Source organism: Mizuhopecten yessoensis, unplaced genomic scaffold (assembly GCF_002113885.1).
Source record: "Mizuhopecten yessoensis strain PY_sf001 unplaced genomic scaffold, ASM211388v2 scaffold716009, whole genome shotgun sequence".
In the NCBI taxonomy this organism is placed as follows: domain Eukaryota; kingdom Metazoa; phylum Mollusca; class Bivalvia; order Pectinida; family Pectinidae; genus Mizuhopecten; species Mizuhopecten yessoensis.
The window spans coordinates 30,785-51,098 of NW_018479902.1; the positions used below are offsets into that span (position 1 = coordinate 30,785).

Consider the following 20,314-nt stretch of genomic DNA (forward strand, 5'->3'; position numbering starts at 1 on the left):
GGGGGGTGGGGGGGAGGGGGCTTATTGTGGCAATTACAAAATATACCAAACATAGTTATTCAGACCAATTGTATTCATCATTTCTCATTTTTAGGCCTTTTAGATAATAATATGGGATTTAAATTTGGTATTAATACCTGCCTATGAAATAGACAGGTGTGATAAAGCGCATTCAAACAGGATGTTTAAGTGCATTCGAGGGAGATAAAATTGTTTAGGTGGGAGGTTAAAAATCCCTAGAATATTTCATTTTACTTGGCCTCAGGTACACCTTTAGATTTACCTTCTTAAATACACAGGAAACCATGTGGGTTACACGCAACACTTTATAACACAGACTAGGGCCCATGATTTTCAAAGAATAATTAGCTAAACAACCAGCTAAAGCAAAACTTACATCTGGTATATTTTCAAATTGTTAAAATATAGAATCAAAGAAAAGTGCAGTAAAACCTCAATACAATGCCTCTCTTTCTATTTGCAACCTCGCTAACTGCCAGCATATATATATTTAAGCCTTTTTCTCTTTTCATAAGAGTGTAAGAAAACATTATATTGTCATATGACATCAACCTTTAAGAGTACAAAAAAAATGTTCAGAAACAATCAACTAATGACTACCAAATTAGATTGTCTTCAAACATCAACCAATGAGAACATCATAAAATTGTCTTAATACTTCAATCTTCAACAGTAAGAGTGGGCAGAAACAGCATACCTCATAGTAATTTCCTTCCCTGCCCAATGCTTTTGACATCCCAAAGTCACTGATCTTGGCTGTGTGTCGATTGCTTAGTAGTACATTTCTGGCAGCAAGATCTCGATGAACAAACTTCTTGCCAGATAAAAAGTTCATACCCTCCGCAACCTGCCACATGAGTTCACACACATTCCATTGTGGTGTGTCTCTGTTGATTACAAAGGTTAAAAGTACGAAAATCTGTTTTTCTTTGAAAAAATATAAAGTTTATAAAAAAAAAGATTTATGACATGATCTTAACTTATAATCCAGACATCTATGTAACCCAGACATGTACGTTGTTATTTAGTTATTTATTTATTTTGCTTTTTGTTGTTTTCAATATGAAATGCCAATCAATATTTTTGCTTTGGTTTAAACATAAATGAATATTAACTCACCCTGTGAATTTTCAAAGAATAAAAAAATGACGGTTTGGTGATACACTCTATATTTTAACAACTCTGGTATGTAAAACCTATTTGAGTAAATCAGAGCTGGGACATGGACTTACTGTTAGACAAACTCACCATCCATAATGAGGTACTATTACTTACTTATTCTGTTTTAAATAACTGTTGAGAGGCCCGCAGGGCAATAATTCCAGGACAAGCATGATACTCTCAGCTTTGCACACACCTGACCAAATCAAAGCAGTTCTTACAGTAAACAAAGCAATGAGACACGTGTGGTTTTGTGTTGTATACACATGAGTGTTGTTATGTAGTAGGACCAGGAATAGTGATAATGATAGTGCCGTCACTGGGGCTTGAACCCACGATCCTTGGCTCTCCAGCCCGATGCTTTACCGTAATATTTTTGGCTGCTTATGAATTTGCATATTTAATATGTACTGTACATATAGTATGTACTTTTATGAATCTTATCCTTTTTTCACATGAAGAAACCATGTTTCATGACAAGAAGTGATTAATCTGGTAAATTGTGTTAACAGACAAAATCCACTATAAAACGAATCAAAGTTATTATAAATTAATCACATATTTACCAATCATTCGGACAATGTAAGGATTTGTCAGTTGACTCATAAACTCTGCTTCCTTCATCATCTGTTAAAGGATAAGATAACACAGCTCACTACCTGGCCACAATAATTTCAAACATAGATAGTACAATGGCAAAAATAACCATAAAATACATACCTGATTGCAAACTTTTAATTAATACTTTCTTTAAACCACTTGAAAATATAAACTTCAGAAATCTTGGCAAGAAGAGGCCCATTTCAATTAAATAAGTTCAAATAATAACTGTTAATATTGAAATACCATCCTTATAGGCACAGGTAACAAAATGAAGTATACACAAAAATCAAGTCAGTCAGAGCATTAGATTTGAAATAACAGTATAGACACTAACAACCAAAAAGTATGTCTTAATATACCTATATATATGGATCTTTGCTTTTGTAAGAATTGTTGTAATATTAATTGTGTAAATTCATTATTACTCCTGACATTCTTTGGAAATGGCAGCCTCTGAATAAATTGAATGTGCTCCAATGTAATTGTTAGTCTAGTCCTGCTAGCAACAGACCCATGTCAGTGACAAAAGGGTGACCTACATCTCGAGTGTACTAACCTCAGCTTGACCGGAGACATCTTCATTCTTCAAAGTTTTCACAGCTACAGGAATCGTCTGACCTCCACGTATTGAACACATTCCCTTTTTCACCGACCCAAACTGTCCAGAACCTGCTCAAAAATACATTCCTATAAATTTATAAGGGATTTTACATTAACAAGTAACATTAAAGGTCATAAGACAATATCTGTTGATGATTGAGCCAACTAAAGGGTTTAAGTGATACCTTAAAAATATATAATGAGATACAGTTGTGGGACCGCACAACGCACCAAAAACAGCGTGCGCACACCGTGGATACATCGTTCACACACCGTCCGCACATCGTCCACACATGGTGTGCACAACTGTGCGATTTGGTATCATTTATAGATCAAAATTACGGAATGACAAAAATACGGAAGGCTTGTAAGCGATTATGTACACTGTGTATATATCTGTAATGTCTCATCACAATAATCAAGATTATACAACTTCACAATGCGTGTTACACAGTCTTACAGCGACCGTTAGGCTGTCAAGAATGGCTTTGGCTCCAAGGTTACAGAACAGGTAAATAACAATTTTATGAGTGTCCGGAGTTACCTGACCAGTGCCTGACACACAGAGCTGATAGGCGATACCGTTTGGCCGTAATAAATAGTATTTGTTATTTGCATTCGTTTGCCTATATAGCTCCCCTTCAACTGGATTTTCACACCCCCGGCCTTACCCGACGAGTTACGTAAGTGCCCCAGGCGGGAGGAAAACTACGGTCCAGGTACATGTACAAAGTGGTTATGTTTACCTGTATACGGGATTGTGTTGTAATTTTACATGCGTCGATTAAGTTTGTTTAGAAACACAGAAAACACAATTTCTAAACATAAGAATTTATAGACAGAAAGAAAAGTTTATAGATGTTGCTAGAACATAGAAACATACGTAAATATCATGTGTATATGTTTAAACACGAAACAGTATAAATTGTTAAGGCATTCCTCAATTTACACCAACCACGATTGTTATCGCACAACGTCCGTCCATCGTGAACACATATGTGCGCAAGCAATGATTGTACAGCTTTTTATCGTTCGCCCATCGTGCACACACCGTTCACACACCGTGCACACATCGTGCGCACACCGCACATCGTGTAACGTTGTGCGATCCCACAACTGTATCATCTGGTTCATCGGTGTGATAACAGATTGGCCAGTGTTGAAAGGGAAAAAGATTCAGAACAAGTTGGGGCAGCAGATAACAGATAAACAAGCTTTAAGTATATCATGTATGGAAAACTGATCAGTTAATATATCTTAACAATTATTGTCATTTACTAACCTCCATTGTCCTTTGAACCATTTACTGACCTACGACTTCTACTCTGACATTTGCTGACCTTTGACTTCTACTCTGACATTTGATGACCTTTTACCTCCACTCTATAAAGTCCTGACATTTGGTGCCTTTTACCACCTATCCACACATGACCTCCACCTTGACGTTTGGTGCCTTTTACCACCTACCCACACATGACCTCGACCTTGATCTTTGGTGCCTTTTACCATCTATCCACACATGACCTCAACCTTGATGTTTGGTGCCTTTTACCACCTACCCACTCATGACCTCGACCTTGATGTTTGGTGCCTTTCACCATCTACCCACACATGACCTCAACCTTGCTGCTTAGTGCCTTTTACCACCTACCCACTCATGACCTCCACCTTGATGTTTGGTGCCTTTTACCACCTACCCATACATGATCCCCACCTTTATGTTTGGTGCCTTTTACCACCTACCCACTCATGACCTCCACCTTGATGTTTGGTGCCTTTCACCACCTACCCATACATGATCCCCACCTTTATGTTTGGTGCCTTTTACCACCTACCCACTCATGTCCTCCACCTTGATGTTTGGTGCCTTTTACCACCTACCCACACATGACCTCCACCTTGATGTTTGGTGCCTTTCACCACCTACCCACACATGACCTCCACCTTTATGTTTGGTGCCTTTTACCACCTACTCACTCATGACCTCCTCCTTTATGTTTGGTGCCTTTTACCACCTAACCACACATGACCTCAACCTTGATGTTTGGTGCCTTTTACCACCTACCCACTCATGACCTCGACCTTGATGTTTGGTGCCTTTCACCATCTACCCACACATGACCTCGACCTTGCTGCTTAGTGCCTTTCACCATCTACCCATACATGACCCCACCTTTATCTTTGGTGTCTTTTACCACCTACCCACTCATGACCTAGACCTTGATGTTTGGTGCCTTTTACCACATACCCACACATGACCTCGACCATGATGTTTGGTGCCTTTTACCACCTACCGACACATGACCCCACCTTTATCTTTGGTGTCTTTTACCACCTACCCACACATGACCTCCACCTTGATGTTTGGTGCCTTTCACCATCTACCCACTCATGACCTCCACCTTTATCTTTGGTGTCTTTTACCACCTACCCACACATGACCTCCACCTCGATGTTTGGTGCCTTTCACCACCTACCCACACATGACCTCCACCTTGATGTTTGGCGCCTTTCACCATCTACCCACTCATGACCTCGACCTTGATGTTTGGTGCCTTTCACGATCTACCCACTCATGACCTCGACCTTGATGTTTGGTGCCTTTCACCATCTACCCATACATGACCTCCACCTTGATGTTTGGTGCCTTTTCAAACTACCCATACATGACCCCCTCCCAGACGTTTGGTGCCTTTTACTACCTACTCATACATGACCCCCACCCTGACGTTTAGTGCCTTTTACTACCTACTCATACATGACCCCCACCCTGACGTTTAGTGCCTTTTTCTACCTACCCACACATGACCCCCACCCTGACATTTAGTGCCTTTTACTGCCAACCCATACATGACCCCCACCCTGACGTTTTGTGCCTTTTACTGCCAACCCACACATGACCCCCACCCTGATGTTTGGTGCCTATTACTGCCAAACCATACATGACCCCCACCCTGACGTTTAGTGCCTTTTACTACCTACTCATACATGACCCCCACCCTGACGTTTAGTGCCTTTTACTACCTACCCATACATGACTCCCACCCTGACGTTTGGTGCCTTTTACTGCCAACCCATACATGACAACCACCTTGTTCATTTTGTAATACTGAATATCAGAAGAAGAAAAAAGAATTCTTAAACAGAAAATACGATATACCACAGACCTTGTTTCCATTAAGGTTTCGAAATCTGGAGCATTGATAAAGTTTAAAACCTAACTTTATGTTACCTAAATCCCCCTCCAGTGTGATCTGGTCACGCCTCAGGTTGAAGGTCTCTTTGTTACGGGGCACTGTGTCATAGATCTTGGAGTCCACCTCATCCATGTCCATTCCATTTCGTGATGTATCTGTAGTTCAAAAAGAATGAATACTTAATTACCATCGTAAAATAATCTTTTTAAATGGGTTTTAGTCATTTTTGAATTTGATTCAAACAAATTATAGATAGAAAGTATACCTGGAGTTCGTCCTCATCTAGTGGTTTTTAAGCACTGATCTATTGTTCTTGAGCAAAGATTTGTTACAACCCAACTTTGGTCTGCACCTTGGTTTGGATTACAAAATGTTAGCCCTAAATGGTTGAGATAACCCAATCCCTCTTAGATACAGGTTATATTTTTAATTAATCATGGGAGTTGAACAGGAGTTGACCCAGGGGAAAACCAAGAAGATAAAATATCTATTAGAAGGCTATACTATCTAAGTGATCCTCTCAAAGTAACGATACTCAAATACTACACTAAAGTGTTTGCATTTAGATTTGCATCAATCAGAGTGAACATGACACAAAAGCAAACAACTAGGGTTAGTATGTACACAAGGAGTTAAGTTTTAGTCGGGAAAAAGTTTAACTTACGCTCGGGGGGATCCCACTCGCCTCTGGCTAAAACATCTTGTGCCGGCAGTGGGGGTAGACCGGGTCGCCGTGAGGATGGCAGGGAAGGGCGATTAGAAGCCCCATTCTGCTTGGCAGTGCTAGCCTTACCTTTTGGGGCCGGAGGTAATGCTCGCTTTGTACTCCCAGAACGTGATGCCCCACCCGTTTCAAGCTATACAGAATATAGTCAAAAAAATGTTATATCATGATTAGGTGCAAGAAAAACACAAATCAAACGCTAAATATAGGTAAAATCAAATACAAACCAGTACTCATTGTAATGGGGGACCATTACAGAAGTCCCCCAAACTGCCCCCATAGTCGCAAAGATACATCAGAAAAGGATCACAAAGGCATAAAACACATTCATACTAAATTTGAGTGAAATTGAACAATATCTGAATTTCAACCAATCTGTAGCCTCTATGTTGTTGGTATGGCAACGAAACCTATGCAGTTGAATTTGCAGTCCCCTAATACCCCTATAAATTGTATACGAATTTTCATAAAAATCAAACAATATATAAATGTTGACCAATCAGAAGCCTCCGTGTGGTTGCCTTATAGTTACTATGGCAACGAAACATATGTGGTTTAATTTGCAGTCCCCTTATACCCCTATATACCAATTTTCATAAAAATCAAACAATATCTAAATTTCGACCAATCAGAGGCCTTCGTGTGGTTGCTATGAGGTTGCTATGGCAACAAAACCTATGCGGTTGAATTCGCAGTCCCCTTATACTCCTATATACCAATTTTTATCAAAATCAAAAAATATCAACCCCATATATAGTCGCAAAGATGCATCAGAAAATGATCGCAATGCTACACTACATACTAAATTTGAGTGAAATCGAACAATTGCAACCAATTAGAAGCCTCTGTGTGGTTGCTATGGCAATGAAGGTATGCAATTGAATTTGCAGTCCTTTAAATTGCAGTCCTATATATCGATTGTCATCAAAATCAAACACTATCTATTTCGACCAATCAGAAGCCTCCGTGTGGTTGATATATGGCAACATATCCTATGCGGTTGAATTCGCAGTCCCCTAAACCCATGTAAACCAATTTTCACAAACATCAAACAATATCTAAATTTCGACCAATCAGAACCCAGTATATGGTGGCCATTTTGTCAAATTAGGAAACAAATGTCGCAGTTGAGTTTGCAATGCCATATTATATAATATTACACATACATACTAAATTTGAACGAAATCGAACTACATCGGAGCTTCGACCAATCAGTAACCAGTATATGGCAGCCATTATGTCTAATTAGAAAACGAATGTCCTGGTTGAGTTCGCGGTACCATCATACACCTAGATGCCAAATTTGGAATGCATTGGAAAATATCTATAAAACATGTAAAATAGGAAAGGTGACATTGGCTATCTTTAGCGAACACCTTTAGAAATTTTAAATTCCCAAAAATTTCAAAAATTCATGGTGGCCGTCTTGGATGGTAATCGGAAAAACAAAAAAGTATTTACACATCTAGAGACTATCATTAATAATTTGTAGCTAGATTGGTAGTATAACTTACATTAGGACAGCAGAGATTGTCCCTACTGTCTATGGTGTAGCTAGGTTGGTAGTATAACTTACATTAGAACAGCAGAGATTGTCCCCACTGTCTATGTTGGTCTATGTTGTAGCTAGGTTGGTGGTATAACTTACATTAGGACATCAGAGATTGTCCCCACTGTCTATGTTGTATCTAGATTTGTAGTATAACTTACATTAGGACAGCAAAGATTGTCCCCAATGTCTATGTTGTAGCTAGGTTGGTAGTATCACTTACATTACGACAGCAGAGATTGTCCCCACTGTCTATGGTGTAGCTAGGTTGGTAGTATACCTTACATTAGGACAGCAGAGATTGTCCCCGGTATAACTTACATTAGGACAGCAGAGATTGTATCCACTGTCTATGTTGTATCTAGATTGGTAGTATAACTTACATTAGGACAGCAGAGATTGTCCCTACTGTCTATGGTGTAGCTAGGTTGGTAGTATACCTTACATTAGGACAGCAGAGATTGTCCCCGGTATAACTTACATTAGGACAGCAGAGATTGTCCCCGGTATAACTTACATTAGGACAGCAGAGATTGTTCCCACTGTCTATGTTGTAGCTAGGTTGGTAGAATAACTTACATTAGGACAGCAGAGATTGTTCCCACTGTCTATGTTGTAGCTAGGTTGGTGGTATAACTTACATTAGGACAGCAGAGATTGTCCCTACTGTCTATGGTGTAGCTAGGTTGGTAGTATACCTTACATTAGGACAGCAGAGATTGTCCCCCCTGTCTAGGTTGTAGCTAGGTTGGTAGTATAACTTACATTAGAACAGCAAAGATTGTCCCCACTGTCTATGGTGTAGCTAGGTTGGTAGTATAACTTACATTAGGACAGCAGAGATTGTCCCCACTGTCTAAGTTGTAGCTAGGTTGGTAGTATAACTTACATTAGAACAGCAAAGATTGTCCCCACTGTCTATGGTGTAGCTAGGTTGGTAGTATAACTTACATTAGGACAGCAGAGATTGTCCCCACTGTCTATGTTGTAGCTAGGTTGGTAGTATAACTTACATTAGGACAGCAGAGATTGTCCCCACTGTCTATGTTGTAGCTAGGTTGGTAGTATAACTTACATTAGGACAGCAGAGATTGTCCCCACTGTCTATGTTGTAGCTAGGTTGGTAGTATAACTTACATTAGGACAGCAGAGATTGTCCCCACTGTCTATGTTGTAGCTAGGTTGGTAGTATAACTTACATTAGGACAGCAGAGATTGTCCCCACTGTCTATGTTGTAGCTAGGTTGGTAGTATAACTTACATTAGGACAGCAGAGATTGTCCCCACTGTCTATGTTGTAGCTAGGTTGGTAGTATAACTTACATTAGGACAGCAGAGATTGTCCCCACTGTCTATGTTGTAGCTAGGTTGGTAGTATAACTTACATTAGGACAGCAGAGATTGTCCCCACTGTCTATGTTGTAGCTAGGTTGGTAGTATAACTTACATTAGGACAGCAGAGATTGTCCCCACTGTCTATGTTGTAGCTAGGTTGGTAGTATAACTTACATTAGGACAGCAGAGATTGTCCCCACTGTCTATGTTGTAGCTAGGTTGGTAGTATAACTTACATTAGGACAGCAGAGATTGTCCCCACTGTCTATGTTGTAGCTAGGTTGGTAGTATAACTTACATTAGGACAGCAGAGATTGTCCCCACTGTCTATGTTGTAGCTAGGTTGGTAGTATAACTTACATTAGGACAGCAGAGATTGTCCCCACTGTCTATGTTGTAGCTAGGTTGGTAGTATAACTTACATTAGGACAGCAGAGATTGTCCCCACTGTCTATGTTGTAGCTAGGTTGGTAGTATAACTTACATTAGGACAGCAGAGATTGTCCCCACTGTCTATGTTGTAGCTAGGTTGGTAGTATAACTTACATTAGGACAGCAGAGATTGTCCCCACTGTCTATGTTGTAGCTAGGTTGGTAGTATAACTTACATTAGGACAGCAGAGATTGTCCCCACTGTCTATGTTGTAGCTAGGTTGGTAGTATAACTTACATTACGACAGCAGAGATTGTCCCCACTGTCTATGTTGTAGTTAGGTTGGTAGTATAACTTACATTACGACAGCAGAGATTGTCCCCACTGTCTATGTTGTAGCTAGGTTGGTAGTATAACTTACATTACGACAGCAGAGATTGTCCCCACTGTCTATGTTGTAGTTAGGTTGGTAGTATAACTTACATTACGACAGCAGAGATTGTCCCCACTGTCTATGTTGTAGCTAGGTTGGTAGTATAACTTACATTACGACAGCAGAGATTGTCCCCACTGTCTATGTTGTAGTTAGGTTGGTAGTATAACTTACATTACGACAGCAGAGATTGTCCCCACTGTCTATGTTGTAGCTAGGTTGGTAGTATAACTTACATTACGACAGCAGAGATTGTCCCCACTGTCTATGTTGTAGTTAGGTTGGTAGTATAACTTACATTACGACAGCAGAGATTGTCCCCACTGTCTATGTTGTAGTTAGGTTGGTAGTATTACTTACATATTTAAATTTAGTACGGCAGGATGTAGGTTGCTTATACACATGCATTAATGTGACAAAGTTAGCATACATGATTTGGTGTGTACAGATTACATCAAAACAAATAAAATGCAGTCAAACTTACGTTAGAAGACCTGCTTGTGCTGTTGTTACGTACTATGCTGGACACACTTGTGTAGTTTACATTGTTGCTACAACTCTCAAGATATTCTGAAATCATACAAGATATTTTAAATGAAATTATCAACAATCCATTCTATAACTTACCAGTTTACTTTCTTGGTAGCCATTACAACATGCTGCATAATTTAATATAACATGGCTATATTTCAATGCTACCCACTCTTCAAATAGATAAATTGACACTCGAATTAGATCAGCATATTTTGATGCTGTAGTGATGTAACCTTATTACAAATGCAATCCATTCACACAGATTATTTTGCTTTGTCTAAGGTTTATTTCATTAAGTAGATTTGACCTCCTTAGATTTCAGAAACTGTGTGGTATACTTAAGCCTTGTTAATCCCGTCGAGAGTTACACGTGAAACAGCTTGATAACAGGAACACATCAGAAAAGGAAAAAGGGAAATCTGTCCGATCAAATACACTTGCTGGATAGTGGAACAGCCATCCATCCTTCTCCATTCCCCTAATCTCTCTCCTATCTTCCCTTTCCCATTACATTCTATCCTCCCTTTCCTTCTTCTACATGTCCTGCAACTGACCTTGCCTCACCCCCAGTGCTTTTCCCATCATTATCAATATTCATTCATTCATCCCTATTCTACATTCCCTTTCTTCACTTTATCCATGACCGTCCTTCTAATTCCCTCCTCACACCGTTCCTCGTCTACTGCCTCACCTCCCTTCATTCTTCTTCTTTTCACCATTATATGTCTCACCTCCTGTCCTGGCAATAGGTCACAGACCTAAATCTTGTTTTAGGTTTAGACTTATATGTTCTTTACCATCAATAGACACCTGTTATCCTCTCTTGATTTCTCTCCTTCCCTCCACTAGCACTGTGATCAATCCCCTGCCTTTCCCATTCGTGTCTTCTCATTTTTTGTTCAATCTTTTTTTTCCCCTTCCCTCCCTTTACCATACCTCTGTCCTTTTCCGCTTTCCCAACCACCCTTATCCATCCTTCTTCACATTTATTTATCAAAAGCCTCTTTCTGTTCCTCCCCATCGCTTTCTATCTGAGACTTACTGGAGAGTCTCTTGGTGTCATATCCTGGTACCACACAGGGACTCGTTAATTTACATAATAGACCGTCTGATTTATTGTGGTAGTGGTCAATCATCTGAAACACAGCAGGGACATTGATTATTGATTGAACTTAAAGATTTTCTAGACCTCTGTAAGTTTCCCCTGGAGACTAACAACTTCAAATTTGAGGTAAAAAGCATTAAGAAGAAATACAGGTGTCCAACATTTTGTTTTTAAACATCCTGATCAATATTACTTATTATTATTAGAAAGTGAGTTAATATGGAACCTTGATCAAGTCACTGTTGATCTCTTTGCTTTGAGAAGATTTAATCTTGTGTCAGAATACACTCATATATAATGTGTCGTTAGGGGTATTATTCTTAACCTCCTTGAAAACAGTGTGCCTTATATTACTGTAGTACGACATTTAACAATGATAAGAGTCACTGCTTCACACCATCTTCATTAAAACTGCATTAAAAGTATATGAAAAACATGTGATTGCGTTAAAATTGGTCATTAAATTTTAAAACAATGCAATTAATGATTTTGTCTATGAAATAGGCTTTTTATAATAAAACATTAGAGGTGCAGTCAAAAGACGATTAAAATGCATTAAAATTTTGCAAAATAAGGAGACAGAAATTAATGAACTAGAAATATACATTAATTTTAGTTTCACTGAAATTTAACAAAAAATTAACACTAATGAAAATAATTTTGCCCCTTACTCTGATGATGGACAGTGTCCAGTGTTGTTGAGAGTGCCGTAACACCTTTCACTATGATGGGACGGCACTGTGTTTTCAAGAGTTTTACCCCATGCACTGTTAAGACACCTTTTTTCCTGAGAAAGTATTGTATTGCCCCTCACCCTCATTATAATGAGAAAGTGTATCTGGAGAAGTTGTGAACTGACCCCTGTTATTTATATAAATCAACCTCACTACTGAGAGAATTTAGAGTATAAGACCCCCTTTCCATTGAGAGGTTTAGAGTTATGCCCCTTACCATGAGGAGACAATCAAACTTGGGTCCCTCTGGAATGCCTAGCTTATTATCTCCCGGTTGTTTCTGTATAATGTAGTGTCGTGGCTCGTTCGTGTACATCAGTGTAAGGGCAAAAGACCTTTTATCATCACGCAAACGCACTCTGTAAAGACAAAACTTGCTCTGTAAAACAATTACATTGTATCTAAATCACGTACTGAATTCAGTGAATACTTAATGTATTAAGAAAATTTAAGCGTAGACAAGAGCTTACTGAGTTCAAACTTGCAGAGTGAAACTGTGACAGATCATACTGATTTATTGATTAATTAAATGTTCATAACAAAGTCATATTTCAGAATCCCTGTACCATTGCAAAAACTGTAACTATACATTCAAAACCGATTTTTTCTGCAATACTAGCTATAGCTTTGATAAATCATTTCTGAAAAGAAATTTACACCTTGCTTGGCTTTTTTCAAAAAAAATGATAAAGATGAAAAAACAAAATACAATGGTGTTCTAGTATAAAAAAAATCAATAGGCTTTGACCAGGATTTAAACCTGGACCTCGGCTTGTTGAGCCGTCACTCTAACTGATCTACCTGGTAAACAGTAGTACCATAGTCCAATAGTGCTAGTTATATACCCATGACATTAAGAGGCGGTTACTGTATATAAGAACAACCACCGTGAAATACTCTTGTTTAGCCTGCAGTGGGACAGGGATCCTTAAGTCTCCTGACAGAGTATTGCCTCAATCCTAAATATCTCCATAACAAAGGATTATAGTTACAGTGAACTTTAAGTCTCCTGACAGAGTATTGCCTCAATCCTAAACATCTCCATAACAAAGGATTAGTTACAGGGATCCTTAAGTCTCCTGACAGAGTACTGCCTCAATCCTAAAAAATATCTCCATAACAAAGGATTAGTTACAGGGATCCTTAAGTCTCCTGACAGAGTACTGCCTCAATCCTAAAAAATATCTCCATAACAAAGGATTAGTTACAGGGATCCTTAAGTCTCCTGACAGAGTACTGCCTCAATCCTAAAAAATATCTCCATAACAAAGGATTAGTTACAGGGATCCTTAAGTCTCCTGACAGAGTACTGCCTCAATCCTAAAAAATATCTCCATAACAAAGGATTAGTTACAGGGATCCTTAAGTCTCCTGACAGAGAATTGCCTCAATCCTAAACATCTCCATAACAAAGGATAAGTTACAGTGAACTTTGTTCTGTGATCAAGCTCTTTCCTTATAAACAATCTGTTTTACATTTCATAGTAATACTATGTCTATGCAAGTATGAGATCTATATCTTATCAGACTGGTTAAAGACCAACAGCTTACAAAAACTTTCCATTCTGGTGATCTTGGTCCCTTTCTAGACGTTGAAGGGCTTCGTCTCGGGAAATTCTATTGTGAAACCATGGCTGCTTCTGGTGTAAGTCCATGGCTACCTTTAGTATCAGGTGTTGTCGCTGTGCCCCGAAGATAGATTCTGGTTTAATCTGAAAAAAATACATGTAGGGGAATTTAACAGATAAGAGTTTGAGAGGCTTGCCTTTTGCCAACACTTGTGTATCTGTTGTCTATCGAAGATCTTGTCAAAATGTACTAAATAACTTAAAGTACCATTTGAATGAAACATAAGTAACAGAAATTTTCAGTATACAAAGTGCTTTCATCATCTGGAGATTGATCAAGTATATAATTTATTTTGATTAGACTAAGCTTCATGTGACATCAACTAAAGACACTACTACCACAGATACTTAGGAATACAATATAAACTGAGTGATGAAACACATACCAAAGTTATTCTGCAATAATAATAAGGAGACAACATACACAAATGTATACGGTTGTCCCAGACTCCAATAAGGGAGGGCTTATTACGGGACATTTAATTTGTTGACATTTCTACAGAGCAGCGATAGATACGGTGGGCTTATTACCAGGTTTGGGCTTATTGTTGGATAAAAATGGTTAATTATAATTGATATGATTTCTACAAAGAGAATATGTTTAATCATATAATCACCTATTCTCCATTAGTTACATTATGAATATCGACGCCCTTCAACTTTTTGGCATAAACAGGAAATTCACAATACATTGTAGTTTGTATTGTGAAAACAAACAACGGTCCAGAACTTACCCGGTACTTGAATTTAGCAACATTTTTCAAACCGCCATAACTGCCATAAATTCAACCGAATTCTACAAAATTTTTACAGCTTACAGCTGAGGTCATTAACATACAAATGTGTTGTAAAAGGAAATGGTATCAATCGCATGTTTTATTTTTATTCGCTATACAGATAAGAGCTCCTGTTTAGCGGCAATTCGCCACTATTTCTCAGTTCATAGTGGGCCAACGTTACAAAAGTTTTCACAGATTTTAAATGTGTTGCTGGTGAAAATTTGTGTATATTACATGAAATAAGTTTGTTTTGCAGGATTAGTTTGTTAAAATTGTGCTTACAGAGCTGCAACAATGAAAAGTGTGTGGTGGTATTATTAACAGAGAATAGGAATTTGTACTGTTAGAAACATCAAAAAAAAAATCAGGTTTTGAATCTCTTGTACAGTTCTGGTCTGTGATATTACATGACATTTAAAATCTACCTTATAGTAAAATCATTTTTTAGAGAATTTTAACAAAAACTGGAAACTAAATTGTGAACATCAGAAATGTCCTACTTTTTCTTTCTCAGCCTTAGTCAATAACGCATTTTCTAGGTCAACATAGGTCATTCCACGGAAGGCTATGGGGGACTGGCCTGGGAGTCGGTTGCAGGGATGGGTAGGAATGGTGATGAAGCCGTCAATTTCAACTTGATGGTGCTGGATCAATTCTACAGGGCCGTTGCATGGACGGCCTTGACCGATGCGGTACTGACCATCATGCTGCTTCTCTATAGCGTAATGGTGGACACTGCAAAGGAAAGGGTATTCTCATGCAGTTTCATGCAATGGGTTACATTAAGATTAGGACATTCAATCTATTAACATTACAGCCATATACCATACCAACAGATTTAGGGTTAACTGACAAGGAAAGTCAATGATTGCCGTTCAGATATATCTAGTAAAATATTAGTCAGGCGCATTATTAAAACAATTTAATCAAGATCTGCTATTGTTTATTTTTGTGAACTACAATCATGTATAAATAGTCTGAAACACAAAAAGGAAAAGTGACTGCAAGGCTTACATACACTAAGACCAAATAAAGTAAAGGAATGCAGGTACAAAACGTATGTGCACAATTGAAGTGCTTGCAATCATGTGAGAGAAATCATTCTAAATTGCATGGAAAGGATCTTAATATAATGACATTTTAGAGTGATCTGGTCGGTCACTATCACAATCAGATTATTTACCAACCATGGATTTCTTACTGCTGGTCAGGATGCTGATGTCTTGTATAGATATATACACCCTACATATATTTATACTGTATAACATATAATGTTTGTTGTGTATAAAGCTTTGTGGTTTTCGTTGTCGCTTTTGAACCATGAATACATCAAATTTGAATGATATACGTATATATATATACATGTTTACGTGTCTACTGTTTGTTAATATAGGATATCCACGAAAGTTTGTACCACAAAGCGATCTACATGGCTTAATTTTTCAACCACGAAGGAAAGTGCCTACGAACAGTTTGTGTTATATATATATATATAACAGGCTTTAGTAGATCTAGAGGTTTCAATCATTCAGGAATCCACAGTACAAGTGATATAAGCAGTTCCACTTTACCAGTAAACCCAGTTTAAAATCTTCATCAAGCATTGTGTAGAGTTTTTCTCTATTACCAGGTATTATATTACAGCTGTCTGGAGATACTGTATTTTATATTTTGCACTGATTATAAAAGCATGCCCGGGATTATGAACATAAAGTATTGCCTAATTGTTGCATGCGTTGGATTGTAACTTAACATTCCTATACTTAACCAGTTCTTGGTCATGAATAATTTAATCACATCAGTCTTGTCCAAAAGCAAACAAAAACATTGCATGATCCTACATGTAATGATCATTAAACTTGAAGGTATGAAACTACTCAATGAAAAAGACCAGGATACTAGTAATACTCTATCAAATCAATGACATTTCATAATTGTAAATCAGTAAATACATTTTCTGGCCATGTCCTTTTATTACCCCATTAGATACTATGACTCTAACACTGACTTATATAATTACTGCAACACATCTTTCGGAATCATCCTAAAAATGTTTTTCAGAAACAGGATGTTTAACTGCTGATCCTGCTCAGTGGTAATGATCAGATCCTGAATTGATTAGAGGAAGTGAGTCTCAGGGGAAGGTGGTAGCAGCTTGGTTCCAATGACCCTGTGACTATCATTTTTGTAAATCTTACTTGTTATTATGACAGATACTGATGGCAAAGTTGCCGAGGACTCCGATGCTCTCCCGAAGAAGGTAGAGTCCCTCTAAAGCCCCATGTCCCTGGAGGATGCACTCAGCTTCCTCTCGTGTGACCCGACCATAGAAATACATTACGGTGGATGGAAGGATAGCTGGCTGCCATGGCCCTTTGTTGGCCATACTGTCTTCAGTCAAGGTCACTCATTCACATTCTCATTTTCTGCAGAAATTGAAATAGTATTAATTATAATTAAATTAAACACATCATGTTTCATATTTCATAAAACAAGAGGCCCAATGGGCTTGCAACACTCAGTTGGTATTAATAGCATACACACTTGTAACCTTAAAAGTGCACTAAAATAAAGCTATAGGCCAACTATAAATGTCTTGATGGCAAAGTCATTCAAAAGAACCTATCAAAAGATTTAAAAATTTGACCCCTGATTGAAAGTCAAATGAACAAACTTCATAGCCCTAATTTATCCCAGAAAGCAACTTGCAAAATATCACCACCCTAGACCTTTTGGTTATTAAGAAAACAACTTTTAAAGGTTTATACACAGTCGACAAGATGTGACTTAAAAAATATGTCAAGGTCATTCACATGAACAACCTTCATCTGAGCATGCTTCTGTCCACATATCACCATGCACCCTGGACCTTTTGGTTATTAAAACATGTTAACATATTTGACCCTTGTAACATTGAATATGATATTAGGTCATTCTTTTGAACAAGCTTTTCAAATTTTTCTAAATGGCTAAATATCATCATCCTAGCCATTTTTTTTTTATCTAGGAGAAGTACTATTTATAACATAGTTTTGACCCATGCATGTGGCCTTGAAAATGAGCAAAGGTAATTTATTTGAACAAATTTGATAGCTCTGCATGTACTTCCTAGCATGCTTCTAGCCAAAAATCATCACCCTGGACCTTTTGGTTATTCAGAAGAAGTTGTTTAAAGATTTCAACATATTTGACCCAGGCTGTAACCTTAAATATGGACAAAGGTCTTGTATTTGAACAGGTGAACTAAAACAAATGCTTTTAATCGTTATTTTCTACAATCTATACACTTCGATGGAAACTTCTAGACAACTATTTACTCTATTTCCTACTGTAAATTAAAGCTGACATCAGCTGTTGTCCAATACAAGTGTATTCTATCATTTCTTCTCCATCCTTGCATTGTCGTCTATTTATATTTCCCTATCACTGTATAATCTCCAACGATTCATCCTTTTTTATCATTATTCTATATCTGTCTATCCCACCCCAACCCCCATTACACGTACATGTACATCTCAATCCTTATTTGTCCACATCTATCCACATCTAAGTTGAATAATAACCTTGATCAGGTCTGTTTCCTGAGGAAATATTCCACCTGTATTTTCTTCAGGTTTTGACCCTAATATTAGTCCTCTAGTCCAAAGACTAGAAGATTTTAGAAAGGACTAGTAAATCATCTAGTCTTACTTGTACTTTGGACTTGTAAAAATAATATGTACTAAAAATATCTTCCAGGAAATATTCCAGTCAAATAATAAACATAATTTTTGGTTTACATGTTTTGACAAAGAAAAAAAAAGTTTTTATGTGTACACTGTATTAGCAAAACTGGACTTGGTCGATCATCAACGACCAGGTAGCTCAATTGGTTAGAGTGTCCATATATCTATAGTTATAGAGTTCAGAGGATCCCGGGTTTAATTAACCCTGGTCTGGCTGTGGACTTTTCTATCTCCTGTTACATATATAAATGTAATGTAGTTCTATGATTTTTTGGAAGACAAAATATATTGTCTTGATGCAGACTTTATATTTGTATTAATTATTAAAGGTCAATAGGCGGGGCAGTGTATATGGAATTTCGTGGGAAGTTCAACTCGCCAGTTCTGACGGAAGTTTTGACCCTTGAACTGTTCAAACTCAGCGACCCAACAGCGCAACTTTTGTTAAGTCCATATTTTTTATAACCATTCGACCTAGGACTCTCCTAAATCTAGACGGATGTTTTACCTAATTGAGCTACCTGCATGGCCACCAGCGAGGGACCCAGTCCGGTTCCACTACATGTCTTCTCTCCTTCAACAAAGTGTTTGACTCGGAAGACACATGAGACCCTATGGATCACCCTCAGTGGGTTTATTTCGTTGGGCATCAAATTTGTAACAGGAAAGATATATAGTGGTGTACTTCCAATGGGGATCGATCCCAGACTTCCTTGTTGGACGCTCTTCCCCTGATCTAAAGGGAAATTCCTTCTAGTGCGAAGCTAGAAGCAACCGTAATCCTTTGTGGAAAATCTGCTACATGATGTTCAAATAACTTCACTTTAACATATTTTACATCACTAAAAAAATTCCTAAAGAAATATTTTTATGAATGGTAGACTATTGCTACGTCAGTAACACATCACGGAATAAGATTTTCTAAGTTCATGAATTCACACTTACTGTTAGTACTAATATTAATACCCGGCCCCGTCTGCCCCGGCCGGATTACGAAAAAAACTCTCGCTGCAAGAAAGCTACGATATCGCAGCTAATTTACTGTTAGCCTGAGTTTCCTCTGGCCCTAACACTAGACTTAGACATATAGATGTCAAAATATCTGGTGTTAGGGCCAGATGAAAATCGGGCTAACTTACAGTATAATAATAACAGCCCAGCAAAGTTACTGCATATGATTGTGAAGCCGATGTCAGGTCGTTTCGGTAACAAGGCGAAAGTCTTCGTGAAGCCGACCAGGATGATAAATAAACCAACAAGATACTTGTTTGTCATGCTGACTACAAATAGTAACAACCCAGATACGGATAATATGGAAACTTTGGTGTGTATGCATGACGAAAAAGGGTTCATCTGTTCATATATGTTTGAGTTTTGGTCAGCTGATGCGCAATAGAGGTACAACTTCCCTGTCAATCTCAAAGTCGGTCAACTGGTCGTTTAGTGTTTGATACAATTATGTTCAACGATATATCAGTTGAATCAACAAAAAGCAACGTACCTTTGAGTGAAAAGTGAATCATATATGCCCTGTTTTTCGTTCTACCTCATTGACACAATCCATTCACCTCTAATGAATTCGTAATTTGGGGGATTTTCTTCAAAATCACAAAACTTAGTGAACAAGGAAGTAGAGAGACGTGTGTCACTAAAAGTCTGAATCGGCTGTTCCGGATTTGTTTTTAATAATATTACATAACAAATAAGGCACACCGATCTCTTTTTAATGAACGAAAGCAACTTTTTTTTTATAATTTGATGAATTTTCAGTATCTTTAAGTGACTCGATTCCGTTGCTATAGATGTATAAATA

General features: G+C 38.0%; 1 protein-coding gene across 1 annotated transcript in view; it reads right to left on the reverse strand.

The window, feature by feature from the left end:
* Nucleotides 1-20,167, reverse strand: part of LOC110441512 (tyrosine-protein kinase SYK-like) — a 25,630-nt gene extending 5,463 nt beyond the window's left edge. Inside the window, exons 1-13 of the mRNA XM_021484684.1 lie at nt 20,003-20,167; nt 16,975-17,202; nt 15,277-15,511; nt 13,921-14,081; nt 12,587-12,728; nt 11,573-11,666; nt 10,481-10,566; nt 6,247-6,439; nt 5,618-5,737; nt 2,342-2,454; nt 1,749-1,809; nt 1,297-1,378; nt 719-908 (exon numbers count right to left, since the gene is read on the reverse strand). Of these exons, the coding sequence (XP_021340359.1) occupies nt 719-908; nt 1,297-1,378; nt 1,749-1,809; nt 2,342-2,454; nt 5,618-5,737; nt 6,247-6,439; nt 10,481-10,566; nt 11,573-11,666; nt 12,587-12,728; nt 13,921-14,081; nt 15,277-15,511; nt 16,975-17,162 (1,665 nt within the window). The 5' untranslated portion in view covers nt 17,163-17,202; nt 20,003-20,167. The remainder of the gene's footprint in view (nt 1-718; nt 909-1,296; nt 1,379-1,748; nt 1,810-2,341; nt 2,455-5,617; nt 5,738-6,246; nt 6,440-10,480; nt 10,567-11,572; nt 11,667-12,586; nt 12,729-13,920; nt 14,082-15,276; nt 15,512-16,974; nt 17,203-20,002) is intronic.
* Nucleotides 20,168-20,314: the final 147 nt, after the last annotated feature.